The 22248-nt window shown below is 38.9% G+C and overlaps 1 protein-coding gene across 2 annotated transcripts in view; it reads left to right on the top strand.

Moving 5' to 3' along the window:
* DCTN4 (dynactin subunit 4) overlaps positions 1-22248 on the top strand; it is a 32886-nt gene extending 10638 nt beyond the window's left edge. The window contains exons 5-14 of one of the 2 annotated variants that reach the window (XM_055558827.1): positions 1500-1607; positions 2786-2806; positions 3198-3271; positions 3492-3604; positions 3907-4016; positions 8033-8106; positions 10885-10939; positions 11974-12081; positions 16827-16924; positions 19654-22248. In XM_055558827.1, coding sequence (XP_055414802.1) covers positions 1500-1607; positions 2786-2806; positions 3198-3271; positions 3492-3604; positions 3907-4016; positions 8033-8106; positions 10885-10939; positions 11974-12081; positions 16827-16924; positions 19654-19867 — 975 coding nt within the window. In that variant the 3' untranslated portion in view covers positions 19868-22248. The remainder of the gene's footprint in view (positions 1-1499; positions 1608-2785; positions 2807-3197; positions 3272-3491; positions 3605-3906; positions 4017-8032; positions 8107-10884; positions 10940-11973; positions 12082-16826; positions 16925-19653) is intronic. The other variant, XM_055558837.1, reaches the window with a different exon arrangement.

Here is a 22248-nt window from a genome sequence, read left to right as displayed (position 1 = left end):
CCTCTGCTAAAATTAGAAATACTGAAAATATCCTGGATGGGAGTGTATCCAGTTGGACCTTTTCATATACTATTGTCAGTGTGAACTAGTACAGTTTTCTTGGTCTCTCAGCAGTATCTACTTCCTGGACTCTGACATACAGAAATACTTGTACTTATGCACGAAAATATGTATATTCAGTTACCAAGCATATGCTCCATTCTGTGTGCCAGGGACCATGCTGAGCAATAGGAATATATGACCTTTCCTCTCTCAGAGTTTAAGACTGATGGGAAAACAAAATCAGTTAATCCCCAGATAAAGGAAAAACTCAAAGTAATGTGAAGGAGAGAGAAGCTGTGCGTGTGAGCATTTATTGTAGGGAATTTGAATTAGATAAGTCTACATCTGAGGATTGCACTAGGATCTGAGGACAACAGGCAGAGAAGGGAAAGAATTTAGGGTGGAGGAACACCCAAGGCAAAGAGCTTGTAAGTGGAAGGAACAAGTTGTAGATCAGTGGGCAAGTGTGCCATAGTGGAGCGTTGCGGTAGGTGAATAGAGAAAAGGATTTGGAGCCCAACTGTGCAGAACCATGTGGACCAAGTTAAGGCATTTGAGAAGCCTTTAAAGCAGAAGAGCTGACAGGATCAGATAAGTGTTTCTAAAAAATAATTACTGTTGACTTGATAGAACAAGAGTGGGTATCAGGAGACCATTTAAGTGCTCTCAGAGGAAATGGTTAAATACCTTTAGGACACCTGTACCATTTAATAAGATGCAACCTTTAAAAAGAATGAGGTGAATCTATTAATATATGTACTGAGTGGAAAATTCACACATAAAGTAAAAAAGTTTTAAAAGAGCAAGTTTTTTTTCCCTTATATGAAAAATATAAAGACCTATATTTATTTTGCACATATAAAAATTCTATGTCTATGCATGCATTTTTAATGTATGCAGACTATATCATACCTGTGCCTGTGTGTAAGAAAGATTTCTAACCTGTAGTAGTGGATACCTGTGGTGAGGAGAAGAATGAACATGGGCATAAGACATAAAAGAGAAATTTTATTTTCTATTCTTTAAATTTCTATATTGCTTGAACTTTTCACAGTTGTATGTCTTTTATGATTAAACTATATTTTTGAAATGAAAATATATGTTGGAGTAGAGGAGAAAATAGAGTATGAAATGTCACACTTGGAAATAGATGGTCCCGTGGCCATGCCAGAAAAATAGGATTGGTTATGAGGGGAAGTAAGCAGTGAAGTAAAAGAGCAGTGAAAAGAGAACATGGAATTTTCAAGCCTTTTCATTGATCATTTCTTCTATTGTTGAACTTGAAAGTTCCATTTCAATTCTGAAAATAGATCATGTAAGGAAGACAGATTCTCTTCTGGGAAGAGACACTTGCCCACTTTAATGTGTCTTTTCTATTCATTATATCTCTAGTCAGTGTAGTTGATGTATTTCCTAAGCTTCTTGTTAGCTGTTTCAAATACTTTGATTTCTTACAGATGAACAAACTGATTGAATATTACCAGCAGCTTGCTCAGAAGGAGAAGGTTGAGCGAGATCGCAAGAAACTGGCACGGCGTAGAAACTATATGCCTTTGGCTTTTTCGGTGAGAACTTGGTATAAAGAGGAGTTTCCAATTCACTGATCAAGACCAGTATGGCATAAGAGTGGTGAACATTTCAGAAAGTGGCCATTGTCCCTAGATTCCTGAATAATAGCTAGCAAAAAAGGTCCCTTAGGTGATAGGTGTCTATGTCCAACGGGTATGCTTTTGCCATATCATTAGGTCTGTTTGAGTTCTTTGAGTTTTAAGTACATTTGTGTTTCTTTCTCCATCACTCCCCTCTATCATCTTCTTATTTCCTGAAGAGGTTACTATTAGTTGTGTAGGCACCCACATTTACAGCTTTTGAATATTACAGAAAGTCAGAAGAATATGAACAAATGGTAGATTTTATTCATGTTACACATGTAGTCCACCCACCTCTGGCATCCTGGTAGTAGTGATTTCTGGACTTCAGTTATCATAATTTTTTGGCACCTTCCAGTATTTCTCCAATGTGAAAAATACTGACTTTTATACTGAGCTTTTTTATGGTTAAATAAGTAGTAATATATACAGGTGTAATTTTGATAGAAATTATTGATCAAAGTTATTCTCTACTAGTTTGTAAACTACCAGTTAGAAATGAGAAATTAGGGTTTGAAGTTTTTGCCGTTGTCCCCCCAAGTTTTATTTGCTCCCAGAATAATTTACTTTTTGTGTGTTTGCTTGGAGCCAAGCAGGTTGGCATTTAATAAATAATGTTTCTTGAATGGCAGTGATGTATCAAACTCAGTGCTGAGTTCTTTATCCATATTACTGTGCTTAATCCTCACAACAGTCCTGTGTAGTAGGTGGTATATTCCCATTTTACACTGAAGGGAATGAGACTTGTAATGGTTAAATAAATTCTTGTACTGCTTCTGCCTGAGAATTAGTTAAGCCATTAAAACCCTAAGAATTGGTAAGAGTCATATAAAAATGTCTTAGAATTTAATAAAACATTACAATTTGCAAAGCATCCACATTTGCCAGAGGTTTTTATGACGTCTCCGTGAATTTTTTTGAACAATCCAGTGGTATAATCAGCATGTGTAGTAGTGTATTTAGGGAGGAATTGGAATTAAATGTGTTACTCTTCCAACTTTCCCCTATGACCTGCCTGCTGTATGAGTTTGCTTGTATCTTATCCTGCATTTTTTTGTCTCTGTTGCAACCTGCTGCTATTTTGGTGCCTACAGCAACATACTATTCATGTAGTGGTAAGTTCTTTTATGATTCTTGCTGACCCTAAAGTTAGCAGATGATCACTGGTGTTCCAAGAAGACATTCATCGTGTGTCTTAGATAGTTCACATAGTTTTCTGGTCTAAGCTATTGCTTAGGTATTTTTAGATTAAAAATCACATTTTGCTCATTTTCACTGTATTAATGTAGTTTCAGTCTCCATGTTTGGTGGTTTTGTTGTCATTTTAAGAATAAGATGATGTGGGGCTACACTTACTCTCTTTAAAAGAAGCATTTATTAAATTAGCTTTTTTTCTTTTTTGCTTATTCCCTGAGCTTCTCATGCTGTCCCTCCCCAAATTCTTTATTTGATACATAACACATATACAAATAGAATTTCTAAGAGAAATTTCTTAACTCTGTTTAGGACAAATACGGTCTTGGAACCAGGCTTCAGCGACCACGAGCTGGTACAGCCATCAGTACCCTTGCTGGACTTTCGTAAGTTTGGACATTAAATGGCTTTGAAGGAAAAAGCTGGTATCAAAATGAATGTTGAAGGAATGTGGTTTTAAAGTAACAGTTGCCAGTGGGGAAGAAGATGCTCATATTTAGGAAAAACCTAGCCAGAAAGAATATTCTACAATAGAGGAGTACTTCAGTTAGTGGTATCATGGACTTTTAGGTGGACCCTTGAGAAATGACTGCTTTTATCTTTTAGCCTTAAAGAAGGAGAGGACCAGAAGGAGATAAAGATTGAGCCAGCTCAGGCTGTAGATGAAGTGGAACCTCTACCTGAAGACTATTATACGAGACCAGTAAATTTAACAGAGGGTAATTTTATACATGATTCTACTTTGTTTCTATTTTACATCTAATTCTGTTTTTGTTACTTCTATGCCTTGTGATTTTTATTTTTGATTTGAGATTTTTAGTGGTATAGTTGTTAGTACTAAAATGAATCATGCAGAAAATAAGATAGAGGTAATCATTTGAAGAAATGTCTGTCAAATTTCCATATTTTTTTTTGAAGAGTGCTAGTCACAAAGGCAGTGTTATTTTGTGTAGTTATCACATATACATCTGATTTTGAGCGAGTCACTTAAACTAAGCGTGGTTTCTGCCTTTCATGCTAGTGACCACCCTTCAGCAGCGCCTCTTACAGCCTGACTTCCAGCCAGTCTGTGCTTCACAGCTCTATCCTCGTCATAAGCATCTTCTGATCAAACGGTCCCTGCGCTGCCGAGTAAGTATTCCTCTCTGTAGAGTTGTCATTTTGTGAGAGAAAAGCAAAAATAAATGCAGTTGGGATCTGGTCAGTATCAAAACCTCTGGAAAGTAGTAACTAGAAAATGTTTATAGAGAATGTTCCATTGTGCAGGCACTGTTTTAAAGCTTTCAAGATAAGCTTAAAGCCCCTAACTCAGTGAGGTAAGTACTGTTGTTAGCCTTATTTTATAAAAGTGGAAGCTGGGGTATCTGAAGGTTAAGTTCATACTGCTAACCCCTAAAAGAATACTGAAAGAATATAAAGCTTTTAGGAGAGTAGGGAGGAAACAAAAAGGACTGATTTTTAAAAGTCAATTTAAAAGAAAAGCAAGAAAGAAAAATAAGCAAATCTAGGCTCTGGGAATCTATGAAACATCAGTCTCTTCAGTTAATAGAAAAAATACTGTAAAAGAAAAAATACCCAAAAAAGGGAAAGGAAACATTTTAGATCAGTACCATCCAACAGAACTTTCTGTAGTGATGGAAATGTTCCTTATCTCTACAGTCCAGCATGTTAGCCACAAGTCATATGTAGCCTACTGAGCACTTGAAATATGGTAGTGCAGCTGTGGGTCCTGAGTCTTTCTAAGATGAAATTCATTTAAATAATGACATGTGACTAATAGCTGCTATTATCAAATAACACAGCATTAGATTAGAAGAGACAGGCCTGTCAACCAAACAAATACAGTATATAGACTTTAATTCCGGATTCAAACAAAGCATAGAAAGAAGGAAAGAAGGGAGAGAGAGAGGAAGGAAGGGATCAGAGGAAAGAAGAAAATATACCATGCTAATACTAATCAAAAGAAAGCAAGAGTAGCCATATTCATTTCAGACAAAGCAGACTCCAAAGTAAGGACAGTTACCAGGGATAAAGAAGGATATTACATAATGATAAAGAGGTCGGTTCTCCAAGAAGATATAACCATTCTTAATGTACATTTGCCCAACAATCGCGTGTCAAACCATGTGAGGCAAAATCTGATAGAGCTATAAGGAGAAATAGATGAATCCACCATCATAGTTGGAGACTTCAACACCTGTCTCTCAGAAATGGACAGATCCAGCAGGCAAAAAATCAATATTATATTGACCTATCAACCTCCCTGGAGATACACCTCTACAAATACAAGCCAAAATATGTCGAGATTAGGATGCTGCTACTGCTGCTAAGTCACTTCAGTCGTGTCCGACTCTGTGCGACCCCATAGACGGCAGCCCACCAGGCTCCCCCGTCCCTGGGATTCTCCAGGCAAGAATACTGGAGTGGGTTGCCATTTCCTTCTCCAATGCATGAAAGTGAAAAGTGAAGGTGAAGTCACTCAGTCATGCCTGACTCTTAGCGACCCCATGGACTGCAGCCTACCAGGCTCCTCCGCCCATGGGATTTTCCAGGCAAGAGTACTGGAGTGGGGTGCCGTTGTCTTCTCCGACCGAGATTAGGATACATCTACCCAATGAGTACTGTAGATCTATAAGAAATAATGTCATAACATGGGATGTATTTATAAATGCAAAAAAACAGGGTGTATAGCAGGCACATAACTTTTTATGTAAGAAAAGAGGGAATATATACATATATACACACACACACATATAAAAAATGTTTATGTTAGATTTATAGACTGTTGAAACAGAATAGAGAAAGCAGAAATAGACTTATGCATATCAGGAAACTTGATTTTACCAAGTAATGGCCTTTCAAGTCACTGGGGAAAGAATAGCTTGTGAAATCATCTCAAATAATTCTGTGAAAAAAAAAAATGGGGCCTCTAACTTACATGATACACAGAAGTCAATTTTAGGAACCTTGAAAACTTTAAAGAGTAAATATGAAGAGCAATATTTCTAGAAGGAAATATGGCTTTATGGCTTCTGGTTAAGGGAGTAAGTAGTCCATAAGTAAAATAAACCATAAAGGATAAAATTACATATTTGACACATTAAAATTTGTACCCCCATTACAAGGAAAACCCATAAAGAAATGAAAAGATAGATCACAGACTGAGAAGAGTAATTTGTAAAGTATGTAATTGACAGAGAATTAGTATCCAGAATATATGAAGAAGTATAACAAATCAGTAAGGAAAAGATAATACCCCATTGTAAAATTGACAAGTAGATACTAATGTGCCAGTTATGGCAGACGGAATCCCAGTTCCCAGTAAAGAGGAGAGATATTCAAACATGTACAGTAATCGGGAAGTGTACATTAAAGCTGCAATGAGAAACCATTTCATAATCATCAGATTGGCAGAAGTTAGCAATTTGGCAATATCCATCAAAATAACAAATGCACTTTTAGGAAATTATCCTACAGATATATATATGCATGTGGGAAGTGATTTGCATACAAGATTACTCACTGCTGTGTTATTTGTAGTAGCAAAATTGTGGAAGCATTTATCAATTTGGGTCTGGTTAAATAAGTTACAGAATTATTAAATAGGACACAGAGATACCTCTGGGTGTGTTGGTATATAATTTGCGAGATAGATTTGGTGGAAAAGGCAGAAGAATATAAAATGTTCTCTTTTGTGTTACTGTGAAAAAGAAAGATGATGTATGTGTATACTTTTTATGCTCATCAGCTATACATGAGAAACTAGTTGGCTCTGAGGAGAGGAACAGTAGGATCAGTAACTGGTATCTTTACACTGTTCTTTTTTTTCTAGAGTTAAAAAATTTTTTAACTGGATATAGGTGGAGCCAATTCAAGATAGTAAGCAAGTAATTGTTTATTCTAAAGCATTAGATCTGGAATCACAGCACTTGGATTTAAATCCCAGCTCCAAGTCTTACTGGCTCTGTGACATTTGCTCAGATTATTTACCTTTCCCAATTTTTATCATCTGTGAAATACAGACAATATTTACAGTACCTACACCTACCTCCTACAAGTCAGTGTGGTGTTTAAGTTCACTTAAACCAAGAATGGGTATCTTTTAGACTAGTAGAGAGGAAATTAAAAAGGACTAATAAAAATAACATAAAACAAAGAAGGGACTTCCCTAACAGTCCAGTGGTTAGGACACCATGCTTTCACTGCAGGGGGTATGGGTTCAATCCCTGACTGGGGAAGATCCCACATGCCACTGCAAGCCACAGCCAAAAAGAAAAGAAAACGGGAAAGAGGAAAACTCAGCAAAATTCACATTGTTCACACTTAATTAGAAGTGTGTGTTAGGGACTTCACTGGTGGTTCAGTGGTTTTGAGTCCACCTGCCAACGCAGGGGACACAGGTTCACTCTCTGATCTGGGAAGATCCTGCATGCTGTGGAGCAACTAAGCCCTCGAGCTGCAACTACTGAGGCCTGCGAACCTAGAGCCTGTGCTGCTGCTGCTAAGTCGCTTCAGTCTTGTCTGACTCTGTGTGACTCCATAGACGGCAGCCCACCAGGCTCCCCTGCCCCTGGGATTCTCCAGGCAAGAACACTGGAGTGAGGTGCCGTATCCTTCTCCAATGCGTGAAAGTGAAGTCGCTCAGTTGTGTCTGACTCTTAACGACCCCATGGACTTGCAGCCTACCAGGCTCCTGCGTCCATTGGATTTTCCAGGCAAGAGTACTGGAGTGGGGTGCCATTGCCTTCTCCAAGAGCCTGTACTCTGCAACAAGAGAACTCACCACAATGAGAAGCCCTCTAACCACAAATAGAGAAAGCCTGTGCATGGCAGTGAATACCCAGCATAGCCAAAAATAAATTTAAAAATAAAAAAATTTTTTTAAGTATTTGTAAGTTTTTATTTCAATTTGAAGCACTAAAGGTTATAATATTTGATAGTGTGGTTGCTTATTTCCAAAAGTCCAAAACATCATCTTTCCTATATTTTGGTTATCAGTTAATATACACTGTTTTAAAATATATGTGATCTTGCAGCAAAATCAAACTGTATTAAATGCTGTGCTTTTGAATTTAGCAGCTGTGTAGATCAGCAGATTTTATTCTTGTTTTCCTCTGATACATATTATGTATATTTTTTCTTTTTAGAAATGTGAACATAATCTGAGCAAGCCAGAATTTAATCCAACATCTATCAAATTCAAAATCCAGATGGTTGCTGTGTGAGTATTTGGGATTGATGTTTCAGGTTACTGTTTTGTTTTTCCCCCACTATGAAATGTGCTTACTCTTGGCTTAAAAAAGAAGAGAGAAGCTACATCAGAGTAATCTTGCTATTCTGTTCTTGTTTTGGTTTTGAAATACATAACAGGAAGTTTAAGGCAAGTCTACAGACACAGAATCCAAGGTGTTTATATCAGGGACATGTAATAGTATGGTCTCTGGCAATGTGGTATGTTGTTGGTTGGAGAGTCATTCATTCCAAATGATAAAGTACCTAAGTTTGGGAATGATCTCTTTAAAAAAAAAAAAAAAAGTATAGCAGATGGAAGAATATCGCGTAACACTATTATTGAACTATGTTCTGATAGTGCTTTGTTGCATGGGATGAAAATAATTAAATTCATGTTAACTCACTGGGACTTGTCAGTAGAAGGGAATTTTGTGTATGAAAATCATTTATCAAAAAGAATAATTAGTAAATTATTGTCTTGACTTTAGGGTGAGAGAGCCCTTCCTGAATAAGGCAGGAAGCCCAGAAGCTAGTAAGGAAAATAGCCAGCTCTGACCTTAGCAGAAAAATATGAGTTATAAAAAACAAAATTGACAACAAAGTCCTAAGACAGTCGAGTAAGAAAGAATATTTGCTACTGCATGATAAATAAAACTTGAATATCCCTGGAATGGGTGGGATGGGGAGATGAGGTGGAGCAAAGGATTTGAATATGTAGTTCACAGAATAGAAATTCCAAATGGCTGGTAAATACATGGAAAGATGCTGGGACTTGATAGGAAAATTTTAAATACTAGTTCAGAGTGCTCATGGGAATGTGGGTAAACATACTTGTACATATTGTTGGTAGAGTGAGTTGCTAGAGTCTTTCTGGAGAGTGACTTGGAATATCAAGACAAAATGACATACACATTTTAACCAGGTAGTACTATCTCAGGAATCTATTCTATAGAAATAAAAGCAATATATAAAGACTGGTAATATATAAAGATACATTTTTAAAAGATGTGTGTTGTAACATTTTAATGGTAAAAATCTGGAAACAGTTTTTATGTCAAACTGATTAACCATTAACAAAGAAATAGTTGATTGAATTGAGATACATGCATGTAGAGTATTATATAACAATTAAAAGGAAATCATTGGCAGTCAAATGGCAGATAAGTGCTGGTCTGGTAACTTAGGAGGAAGGAACTAGGAGGGCCAGATATGGGTTCTGTCACAGAATTTGTCTGAACTGATTTTCCTCATCTCTGAACGGGCATAACACCAGTCCTGCCATCCTCTTGTGTTTGTTGCTGCTGCTGCTGCTTCTAAGTCGCTTCAGTTGTGTCCAACTCTGTGCGACCCCATAGATGGCAGCCCACCAGGCTCCCCCGTCCCTGGGATTCTCCAGGCAAGAACACTGGAGTGGGTTGCCATTTCCTTCTCCACTTGGGTTTGTTAAGAAGGATCAAATGAGCTATTACATTTGCAAATGCTTTGTAACTGTAAATCCCCATACAGTATGTTCTGTTTTCCTAACTACTGTTATTTAATTCATGACTGATTAGGACTACAGAAGTGACATGTGGTACAAACTCCTTTCCTAATTAAGAATTACACTCCTTGCAGAAATCCCGAATGGCCAGATGTGCTTCACATCAGTTTCTTAAGAGTTCTTTGGGGAAAAAAGTGTGTGTGTTTTTTTTTCCCTGGCATCATGGCAGAGTCACCAAGGAATCTTAATACATATGTTCTGGCCACAAATCAGACCAGCTAAATCCAAATCCTTGATAGTGGGGGCCCTTGAATTTTATATCAAATTACTCAGATAATCGTGATGACCATCATGAAAAATACCTAGTCGGAAGTTAAAATACCGTAATGCTAAGATGCCCTCCCACACGCACCCTCTTGAAGTGTTTCTGCAAAAGATTTTATCTTCAGTTAATATTTGCATGATAACATTTATGCGTGCTTTGTTCCAAGCACTTTTTGTACATACTATTTATTCTTCACAATAAAAAGGAACTTTCAATGTTCTCATTTTATGATTGAAGAAACCAAGACACAAAGAGCTAAATATCTTGCCCTGCTCTTTACAAAGGAATATCTTAGTATATAAATACTAAGTTGGAATTTGAACCCCAATGGTTTTGAGTCCAGAACAAGCACACATAAGTACAATATTCTATTGTCTTATTCAGAGAGGTAGCATACAGAGCAGTTAAGAGCAAGACCCTGCAGCCAGACTGCCTAGGTTTGAATCCTGGCCACTTCCAGCAGGCTGCTTCTCCTAAGCCTGGTGTCTTCATCTTTATAATGGGGATAATAGTAATACCTGTTTAATGCGGTTGCAATGAGGATTACATGAGTTAATATTTTTAACAAATTTCAAATATTGCCTGGCACATAGTAAATGCTACGTAAAAGTGTTTGTTTAGTATGTGGTATTGTTTTTGTACCCCTGCAATGTATTATTAAATCAGTGTTGGATCTTATCGCCAGTTGCCTTATAGATTTACAGAAATGAATTAATAAAAATCTCAAAAGACATATCTAATAAATACATAAGGGAGATATCCACCTTGATGCATGGATATATAGAGGTATGCGTGAGATTTCAGAAAGAACTCATTACCGGTTTGATTTCACGTCTTAAATTCTTATTGTAGTGATAGGAAGAATCTTTAAAATTTTCTCTGACTTGTTCTAATTAACAAGAAGAAATCATTTCTTACAAGAGACTGCAGTGAACATTAATGCATTTTTTATTCACTTACAGCAATTATATCCCAGAAGTGAGAATCATGTCAATTCCCAACCTTCGCTACATGAAGGTTAGTACCATGTATATTAATGGGGAGAGAGAGTTAATTGGTCGAGGAGGTGTGCTTAGTGTATGTGGTGGCTGTGCATATTTGACAGGGGATTCAATGAGCAAGAGATAGAAAAGAAGAAAGTTTGAAATAATAAAGGGACTGAGATTTTAAGTGTCCTTAAGCTGGGGTTCTTGATTATAGCATCTTTGAAATATATGCAGAAGGAGCAGGGTGCACATTACATGGTGGTAGAATCATGGCTGGTAAAAAAGGAGATGTTAGACCCCACAGGCAGCTTCAGCTCTCCTCCTGTGTGTGTGTGTGTGTACACCGTGTGTGTGTGTGTGTATGATTCTCTAACATCTTTGTGTGTGTGTGTGTGTGTGTGATTTTCCACCATCTGTGTGTGTGTGTGTATTGTCATAGATTTCGTTACCACAGCCCCTCTGTTCTTTGAGTCCTTAACTCCCACATATGCCTCCCAACAAATTACAGAATGTTCTGCAGCAATAAAGACACTTTTATAGTCCTTGTTCATTTCAAAGATTTTTTTTTTTTTTTTTGCTAAAGAGCATACCAAAAAAGTTCAAGAAATCTTAAAAGTCTTCTATAGTCTTGATATGCCTTTTTTTTTTGCTATATTAATACATCTGGCTGGCCTGTGGCTTCTATATTTTATTTATGAGGGCTTCCTTCTTTTAAGTCCTAGTGACATCCTGGGTAGGGTAAGAGTTACAAACTTTAAACAGTCACTTAGATAATGTATATGTCTCAGAATTTCTGGATCGAGTAACTGGCCCTTTTTATGGAATCTGATTCATTTCCTCAGTGACATAGCAACTCTAGAGAGTATATAGTCTAGTGTATAAGTTATATAGGAGTTGATGAGCATTTAAGAATGCAGTGATGCAGAGGTACAGGTGGGGTGCTCAAGAGTGATGGTGGGAGGCGGGGGCGCACGGGGTGATGATTTTGTGATATAATCATGAGAGAAGGTGGACCTAGGTGGCAGCAGGGGAGCATGTCTGAAAGATACCTTTCCTTTTCCCCAGGAGAGCCAGGTCCTCCTGACTCTCACGAATCCAGTGGAGAACCTTACCCACGTGACTCTTTTGGAGTGCGAGGAGGGGGACCCTGATAATATCAACAGCACTGCTAAGGTAGGAGTGTTTTGCTTCTTTCTGAGTGACCCTGACTTTCCTGGACTGGCCTCATTTGACCTGCTTTAAAGGATTCCACACTCTCATTTTCACATCCAGTCTTCAGGTTCTCTTGATTTCACCTCTAGGGTTTTCTACTTCATCCGCAGGCACACTGCCACTGCCCTTTTTGAGGGTTTCAGCATTTCTCACATGGACTAGGACAGTAACTTTCTAACTCCCTGTTTTTAGTTCACCCCCACTTCCACTCCAGCCCATCTTCTCTCTTGCCATTAGGATGATCTTTCTAAGATTTAGCTTTGATCATGGCAGGCTGCTTGTTTGGTGTCTCTCTGACATTGGAATAAACTAGATTCCTTGGCAAAGCTTGCTGCTGCTGCTGCTAAGTCGCTTCAGTCGTGTCTGACTCTGTGCGACCCCATAGACAGCAGCCCACCAGGTCCCGCCGTCCCTGGGATTCTCCAGGCAAGAACACTGGAGTGGGTTGCCATTTCCTCCTCCAGTGCATGAAAGTGAAAAGTGAAAGTGAAGTCGCTCAGTCGTGTCCGACTCTTAGCGACCCCATGGACTGCAGCCTACCAGGCTCCTCCATCCATGGGATTTTCCAGGCAAGAGTACTGGAGTGGGGTGCCATCGCCTTCTCCGTGGCAAAGCTTAAGAGCTCCGTAATATCCTTGTCTCTTTTCTTCCATTACGATCTTCCCTAGAACAGCTAAATCTAGCGTTCTCTAGATCATGCACATTAATGGTTGAGATCCAAGCAGATCCAATGGGTCATAAACTCTAATGTTCCTGGAGAATTACATATGCTACTCATTTTACCTAGAATTCTTAATTCTCATCCCACTCTTCTGACAGACATGCCCATACCTCTCTTTCTGCCTGAGGCATACTCATTCTTCAAGAAGCAAAGGAAATGACATTTCCTTTTAAAAGCTGATGTGCCTCAGCTAGATGCCCTCTGCTTACGTAGAGTATGCATGTGTGTGTGCATGCTAAGTCACCTCAGTCATGTCCAACTTTTTGCAACCCTGTGGACCATAGTCTGCCAGGCTCCTCTGTCCATGGGATTCTCCAGGCAACAGTAATGGAGTGGGTAGTCTTGCCGTCCTCCAGGGGATCTTCCCGACCCAGGGATTGAACCCGCTTCTCATGTCTCCAGCATTGGCAGGTGCGTTCTTTACCACTAGCGCCACCTGGGAAGGCCTACATAGAGTATCAGTTCAGTTCAGTCGCTCAGTCGTGTCCGACTCTTTGCGACCCCATGAATTGCAGCACAGCAGGCCTCCCTGTCCATCACCAACTCCCGGAGTTCACTCAAACTCACGTCCATCGAGTCGGTGAGAGTATACGTGGCACTAAATATTAAAATAGGCGATTCTGACTCTCAGTATTACTTGAATGAATGAACTGAGACCTTTCTACATTTTATTTCATGATTCATTTAGTACTTGAAATTTTAGAACAAGAACTTTTCTCTGTAATAGGCCATTTTATTGTCTCATAATTCAGCATGGTATTCGTAACAAATCAGCAGAAAAGATGCCTATATCTTTAATTAGCTGTTATTCGAGTTATGCTTTTTAGTAGAGAATTTATCTCTTTATTTTTCCTTCTGCTTTTTAATGGAATCATTTCCCGGCATCACTTCCAAAGAGAGATGACACCCATCTGTCCTTGCTCCTTTTTAAAATAACACTAATGAGCTGTCTATCCAGTGTCTCTATCCAGATAGAAATAAGTGCCTGATAAATATACCCAGCTTATGAATTTGCTGCTTTTCTCTCTCTTTCAGCTCCCCAGCCACATTTATTTCCATAATTAGAAATGTTATTAACATTGTTATTTGTTAACCTCTAACAGAGCAAAGTTGAAGCCTAGTTACAACCAAAGGCTAAGTGTGAAGAAAACTGTTTTTCATGGCCATAAACATAGCCAGTATTCCCATTTCAAAAAATATGTTGGAACCACTGTTTCTCCTTTCACTTCAGTTTAGTCGCTCAGTCGTGTCTGACTCTTTGCAACCCCATGGACTGCAGGACTCCAGGCATTCCTGTCCATCACTAACTCACGGGGCTTGCTTGCTCAAACTCATGTCCAATAAGTTGGTGATGCTATCCAACCATCTCATCCTCTGTTGTCCCCTTGTCCTCCCGCCTTCGATCTTTCCCAGCATCCAGGTCATTTCCAAGGAGTCAGTTCTTTGCATTAGTTGGCCAAAGTATTAGAATTTCAGCTTCCACATCAGTCCTATCAGTAGAATGTTCAGGACTGATTTCCTTTAGGATATACTGGTTTGATCTCCTTGCAGTCCAAGGCTCTTAAGAGTCTTCTCCAACACTGCAGTTCAAAAGCATCAATTCTTCAGCCCTCAGCCTTCTTTATAGTCCAACTCTCATATCCATACATGTCTGCTGGAAAAACCATAGCTTTGACTAGACAGACCTTTGTCAGAAAAGTAGTGTCTCTGATTTTTAACATGCTGTCTAGGTTTGTCATAGCTTTTCTTCCAAGGAGCTAGCATCTTTTTATTTCATGGCTGTAGTCACTATCTGCAGTGATTTTAGAGCCCCCCAAAATAAAATGTTACTATTTCCACCGTTTCCCCATCTATTTGTCATGAAGTGATGGGACCAGATGCCATGATCTTCGTTTTTTATATGTTGAGTTTTAAGCCAGCTTTTTCACTATCCTCTTTCATTCTTATCAAGAGGCTCTTTAGTTCTTTTTCCCTTTCTACCATAAAAGTGGTGTCATCTACGTATCTAAGGTTATTGATATTTCTTCTGGCAGTCTTGATTCCAGGTTGTGGTTCATCCAGCCTGGCATTTTGCATGATGTACTCTGCATATAAGTTAAATAAGCAGGGTGAAAATATACAGCCTTGACTGATGAACTCCTTTCCCAATTTGGAACCAGTCTGTTGTTCCATGTCTGGTTCTAACTGTTGCTTCTTGACCTGCATGCAGATGTCTCAGGAGGCAGGTAAGGTGGTCTGGTATTCCCATCTCTTGAAGAATTTTCCACAGTTTGTGGTGGAAACAGCCACACAGTCAAAGGCTCTGGCATAGTCAATAAAACAGAAGTAGATGTTTTTCTGGAACTTTCTTGCTTTTTCTATAATCTAACAGATGTTGACAGTTTGATCTCTGGTTCCTCTGCCTTTTCTAAATCCAGCTTGAACATCTGGAAGTTCACAGTTCACGTACTGTTGAAGCCTGGCTTGGAGAATTTTGAGCATTACTTTGCTAGCGTGTGAGATGAGTGCCATTGTGCAGTAGTTTGGACATTCTTTGGGATTGGAATGAAAACTGACCTTTTCCAGTCCTGTGGCCGCTGCTGAGTTTTCCAAATTTTTGGCGTATTGAGTGCAGCACTTTAACAGCATCATCTTTTAGGATTTGAAATAGCTCACCTGGAATTCCATCACCTCCACTAGCTTTGTAGTGATGCTTCCTAAGGCCCATTTGACTTCACATTCCAGGATGTCTGCCTCTAGGTGAGTGATAACACCATTGTGGTTATCTGGGTCATTAAGATCTTTTTTGTATAGTTCTTCTGTGTATTCTTGCCACCTCTTCTTAATCTCTTCTGCTTCTGTCAGGTCCATACCATTTCTGTCCTTTATTGTGCCCATCGTTGCATGAAATGTTACCTTGGTATCTCTGATTTTCACAAAGACATCTCTAGTCTTTCCCATTCTATTGTTTTTCCTCTGTTTCTTGCCATTGATCACTGAGGAAGGCTTTCTTATCTCTCCTTGCTATTCTTTGGAACTCTGCATTCAGATGGGTGTATCTTCCCTTTTCTCTCCTTTAGCTTATCTTCTTTTCTCAGCTGTTTGTAAGGCATCCTCAGACAACCATTTTGCCTTTTTACATTTCTTTTTCTTGGGGATTGTCTTGATCACTGCCTCCTGTACAACGTCATGAACCTCCGTCCATAGTTCTTCAGGCACTCTGTCTATCAGATCTAATTCCTTGAGTCTGTCACTTCCACTGTATAATCAAAAAGGATTTGATTTAGGTCATACCTGAATGGTCTAGTGGTTTTCCCTACTTTCATCAACTTACGTCTGAATTTTGCAGTAAGGAGTTCATGATCTGAGCCACAGTCAGCTCCCGGTCTTGTTTTTGCTGATTGTATAGACCTTCTCCATCTTTGGGTGCAAAGAATATAATCAGTTTGATGTTAGTATTGACCATCTGGTGATGTCCATGTGTAGAGTCTTCTCTTGCGTTGTTGGAAGTTTTAAGCTTCCCCTTTATGTGTTTTTCTCCTTTATATGTTTTATGTTTCTCCTTTGTTTTATGTTATATGTTTCTTCTTTTTATGTTTTATGTGTTTCTCCTTTTTTTCTTTTTTTATACCACAGAGTATAGAGAACAATATACAGACACCCATGTTCCACCAGCCCCTTAAGAAATGAAACAGTGAAGGCACAATTGAAGCCCCCGTGTCCTCCCACTTGAATTACCCATGGCAACCCCAATGAACTAAGCACTCTCTTGACTTTTTCATTCCCTTAAATTTCTTTGTTCTTAATCTTTTATCATTAATGTCTATATTCCCAAACAATATGTTTTTAAACTTTTTGTAAGTGAAGTAATGTTGTATGTTTCTTGAAACTTGCTGCTTCCTTCTGTATGTCTGGGTCAGGGCAGTACTTTGCTGTATTCTATTGGATGAATGTTGTACAGTGCATTGACCCCTTCTGAGGCCAGCCTCTCTGTGCTGCTCTCCAGGTGGTGGTGCCTCCCAAAGAGCTCGTTTTAGCCGGCAAGGATGCAGCAGCAGAGTATGACGAGTTGGCAGAACCCCAGGACTTTCAGGACGATCCTGAGTAAGTGATCTTTCTGTGACTCGCCCCCGACCCACCCACCCACATACCACAGTTGGCTGGTTTACAGGAGGCCCACTGATAGATCTCAGTTTTCTTACCTGAATTTAAGTAATTTTTTCTTCCTATTTATTATTATTAACTGATATATATGAAGATATATTAGTGAAGTGAAAGTGAAAGTTACTCAGTCGTGTCCAACTCTTTGTGACCCCATGGACTATAGAGTCCATGGAATTCTCCAGGCCAGAATACTGGAGTCGGTAGCCTTTCCCTTCTCCAGGGGATCTTCCCAACCCAGGGATTGAACTCAGGTCTCCCACATTGCAGGTGGATTCTTTACCAGCTGAGCCACAAGGAAGCCCATTTTTATATGATATATTAAATCATATATATGAAGAAGAAAATAAAATCTCACCACTAGAGATAAACACCAGTAACATTTCCATAATTAGGATCATTCTGTAAGCACAGTTTTTTAACCTGTGTTTCCCATGGTAAAAAATGTTCAGGTGTGTGTTTGTTAATGGTTGTGTACAGGGTACAATACTCTGTCCCCAGAGATTTATCGTTAGATTTGTCGACTTGCCCACCACCTTTCCCTCTGAGTGATTAATAGATTTTATTCTCTCATACCTAATACTTCTCAGTTATTAACTGAGAAGTAAAAGCGAAACCTTTCCCAGATGAGGAATACTTTGGTTAGCTTTCAGTCTAAAAAACAGAAATCACATCTGTTATTTGAACAGAGAAAATTTAATATGAAGACTTGTTAACTGGGTAACTTTAAAAGTTAAAAAGAAATCTGAAATATCCCAGAGATGGCAATTAAGTGAAGCAGTTACCATCCCTAGGCCTAAGAGGATAAAGAGAAATGGTTAAAATGATTAGAATTTAGAAGCTTGAAGGAAGGAGGAGTCCCGTGGAGCTGCAGCTCAGACCTCTGGGAAATGGGGGAGGGAGGGGACACTGCCTGACTAGTGCTGGCATGGCAGGCTGGCAGAGGAGGAGTGGCATGCTGAAGCTGGTTATGCAGTTGGAAAACTGCACCTGGATATGCCACTTCCTGAGTAAAGACGCATTGCTGGAGTGCTGCCCGCTGGAGCTGCACAGAGATAGGAGGCTCCCCCGGAGGAGCAGCCCTTCTTCCCACAGGTTACTGGTCTCTGTTAGAGCCCCTGAAGGGAGCCTGACAGGGAGCCAGCCTAAAAAGCAGGAGTGTGGTTAGCAGAATCCTGTGTCACAAAGCAAGATACAGAAAGTGGGCTTAGGGAATTCCCTGGCAGTCCAGTGGTTAGGACTGCACACCTCCACTTCAGAGGGCCCAATCCATCCCTGTTCAGGGAACTAAGATCCCACAAGGTGTGTGGTGCAGCCAAGAAAATAAGAAAACAAAGAATGTGCTTTGAGCTGAAAAGCAATAGCATTTAATACACTAGTATAGGGCATATTTAAGACTTTTTAACAAAATGATTAAAAGCTTCCTCACCAAGATACTGGAGAGAACAAATATAATAACATGGGCCAAATTAGAGAAACCAAGTGACTGCAAAGGTGAGGTTAGTACAGTGATTGCAACACTTGGGTTAACTTCAGAAAGCACCAGGTTGGGTGTTTTAATTTTTTTTTTTTTAATTCCATATAGAGTACCAATCCCCACAGCTTCTCTTCAGCAGGTCTAGGTAGGCACCAAGAATCTGAATTTAAAAAAAAAAAAAAAAAGCTTCCCAGGCATCAGTGGTTGCCTGGGAAATTAAGGCTAGAAAGAATTTTTTTTTAACTATTTTTAATTGAATTTTTTAAATGAATCTAATATAAATAAAAGATTTAGTTGGTTCAAAATGGTTGTGCTAGTATAATGCTTAATTATATTTCACATTATTGTACTTTTTAGGACTTCCAGATGTCTGGAAATTAATAGTACATAATAGTGGATAATATGTAAATGTTTAGTTTCAGTTACTTTTCTTAGAGTAGTTGAGTATCATTTGGATAGTAGATCAAGTTCTGTTTATTTCATTGTTTTTTACTTTTGAAGCTAAAGTGTTTAAACACAAACTTCAAGTGCATATCAAAAACTGAGATGGAAACTTGAACTAGAGATTTTTTTTCTATTCTAAAAATTCCTAATTCACAGAGGCTATTTACAAGACACACTGATTTATGATATTCCAGAAATCGTTTAAAGCTCTGAGTTAGCATTAGTCTGTATCCTGTAGAAATATAACCACATGTTTATAAAAGTTAATGTGAAGATATGTTTGTAACAGGAACTCGGTGTAAACAAATTATGGTTGCTATGCACTCATTAAGTAAAATGGAGATCTATGTACACCAATATGGACAGGTGTTTGTGATAAACAGTGGGGAAAAAACTTGTTACAGAATAGTGTGTCCCTTTTGTCTTGGTTAAAAAAGCATAAAAGAGTAAGTGCATGGAAAAATACGTAGTAGGTTAAGAGCCAAACTGTTGACAGTTTTTCTCTGTGTACTGAAGAAGAAAATAAGAAGAAAGATTCACTTTTTCCTATCTTAAGTTTTATGACTGTATTTTACTTTTGTAATAAAATAAGGAGATCGGCATTTTGCTGAAGAAACTCTTCATTGTTGACAAACGGGAGTCTGGTCATATTTTGTCGTCGGAGATTTCCTGTGGGCCATAAAATGACTGTGAGTCTAACTGGCTTGGCTGACCTGTGACCTGCTTAATCTGTGCTTATTTCCTTCCATAGCATTATAGCCTTCAGAAAGGCCAACAAAGTGGGTATTTTCATCAAAGTGACCCCACAACGTGAAGAGGGCGAAGTGACCGTGTGCTTTAAGATGAAGCATGATTTTAAAAACCTGGCCACTCCCATCCGCCCCATCGAAGAAACTGACCAAGGCACAGAAGTCATCTGGCTCACCCAGCATGTGGAACTCAGCTTGGGCCCGCTTCTTCCTTAAAATGTTCCACTGGCGGGCAGATCCCCAAGGACAGTATCACCACGAACCTGTGTTAAAATGTGGAAGCCGCTGCTTTGTTAGACCTTGTTTATAATGATGTACCATGCACTACTGAGTCCTGTTCCTAGGAGGGTGGGCGTGTAGGCAAGGCGTTAGGAACACAGCGACTGCTGTACCTCTGGCTCTCTCCTCTGTTCACACCCATAAGTCTGTGTCTCCCTCACTGAACCCTGCACGTTGACTCACAACAGCATAGTTCGATCTCAAGAAAGGATGTGGCTGTTCCTTGGAGTGGCATTCAATTGACCACTTGAGAAACTCCATCCTATCTCCTGACCTGATCTCATAAAGGATCAGTCTCACGGATGAAAACGTAAAATAACCAAAAGTTAGACCTGCTATTGATGACCTGGCACTGGTCTCAGTGTTGTACCAACTGCTTTTTGCATTCCACTGGATATAGTCTAGCACTCTAAATATATATCCCTTCCCTTGCCTCCTGGCTTCCATCCATTTGACAGGAAAATAGAATTGTCACGTTGTCTTTAGTTTTGCGATGATTGGAAGGACCTGTGAAATAGTTAATGCACCTTCATTTGACCTCTTTAAGTGAATGTAGGATACTTATGTATTAGTTGCTTTAAAAATCTTTTTCCCAGCAGAATATGGAACTTTTTCTCTTAGGGAAAATTTGAGAAGGAAGCAATTGCATGTCATGTCACTGGGGTGGCAAATTCTATTCATTTTAACTGTTGCCACAATATCCAGGGATTGATGCTGCCACAGGGAGGCATGCTTTATATGTCTTACCCCATACCCCTTCTCCTCTCTGCCTCTTTAACTCAGTAAGTTGTTGAGTATTTGGGACCCGGAAAGAGCCCAAAGAAAACTTGGTGGGCAAGTTCACTTCTGGAATGCAGAAAATATCTTAAGGGTTAGATTTTTATCATGATCTGAACTAATGTTCTTTCCAGTGATTGAAGAGGAAAGTAACATTTGTAATCTCTTGAATCCAAAACTGGATATTAAGGAAAAAACCTTCCTCCTTCCTGAGTTTATGACTTTTATCGTAGGTTTGTCAAATAAGACCATTTTTGATCATAAACCATAAAATAGTTCAACAAGCAGCCCAGAATACTTGCCTGACAACACACATGCTGTTTTCACTTGGTATCCTGGAGTTGGCTTGCCAACCTTAGTTTCTGTGATGTGTTCTAAAATGAGACTTGACAAAGTAGACCACCAGCTGCACCACGTTTCCATAAATGTATTGTTAGCAAGTGGCCAACAGACTTTTGGGGGAAAGAGAAATTTCCTGAGTGTACCCTGGTTTTGTTTCTAAGTTCAAGCCTTTAGTTAAAAAAAAAATGTATATAGCAATTTAAAATATAGGACACAGTAACTTTTCAGCTCCCCTTGGAAGGTAGAAATATTTAGGAAACCTTTGAAAGACACTAAATAGTACTCTTAAGATCAACCAATATTATGAAACAATATTCCACAGAGTAATATATATGCTGCAGTGTAAGAAAAAAAGAACTCATATCTCTAATATTATGACAGTAATAAGGCTTAGTCTCTTAGGAGTTGGGGCAGCATGTTGTATAATGACAAATTTGCAAACTGTAGAAATAGTTTAAGTTTTTGTGACCGTACAAAGTGTCAAATCAATTTCTATTTCACTGCCCGCTACAGCCTGCTGTGACGCCAGTGCGGCATATTTGTCAGTGGAGGAGATGAGCCTCAAGGTAGAGAAGAACGTCCTGGTTTACATGTTTGCACAGACTACACACTGTTAGGCATTTATGGCATATAGCTGGTGTTTGTTCCCAGAAATAACAGTGTTGAAGTCACGGGTCTCATCACCCCCATGTGACACAGAAACACAAAAACACTTTTGATCATAGAATTGTTTCCTCAGAAGTCAAATTAGCTTGCAGAATAACAGAGCTCTTGATTTACTGTTTCCTCGAGATAGTTTTCACTACGGGCTGGTAATTCTGTGTGTTAGGAGAAATGGTTCAATATCTGCAGCTGGTGAATTTGGACTTTAATTTGTTCATTTTTTATATTAGATCAGTGCAAGATTTTTAAAGTATGGTGAGTGTGTACCACTGCAAGCAAATTAGATGTCATTAGCACTAGAAACTGCAATTTGGGGAACTTAATCTGAATTTGTGATTTGATTGGCCCACTAGAGTTTTCTTTTGTTCAGACTGTTAATAGACTTAATGAGCTAAATGTCACGCATATTTGTAAAGAAATCTACTTTTTGGTCCATTTTGGGAATGAGAGGCACTCCTTGGTCTTTATGAATGACAGGTCACTATTTTGCCTTATTGCTTAACTTCATGTAGTGAAATAAAGCAGACAAAGCTTGA

The sequence above is a fragment of the Bubalus kerabau genome, chromosome 1, assembly GCF_029407905.1.
Source record: "Bubalus kerabau isolate K-KA32 ecotype Philippines breed swamp buffalo chromosome 1, PCC_UOA_SB_1v2, whole genome shotgun sequence".
Classification (NCBI taxonomy): Eukaryota; Metazoa; Chordata; class Mammalia; order Artiodactyla; family Bovidae; genus Bubalus; species Bubalus kerabau.
This window is presented reverse-complemented; position numbering and strand designations above follow the sequence as displayed.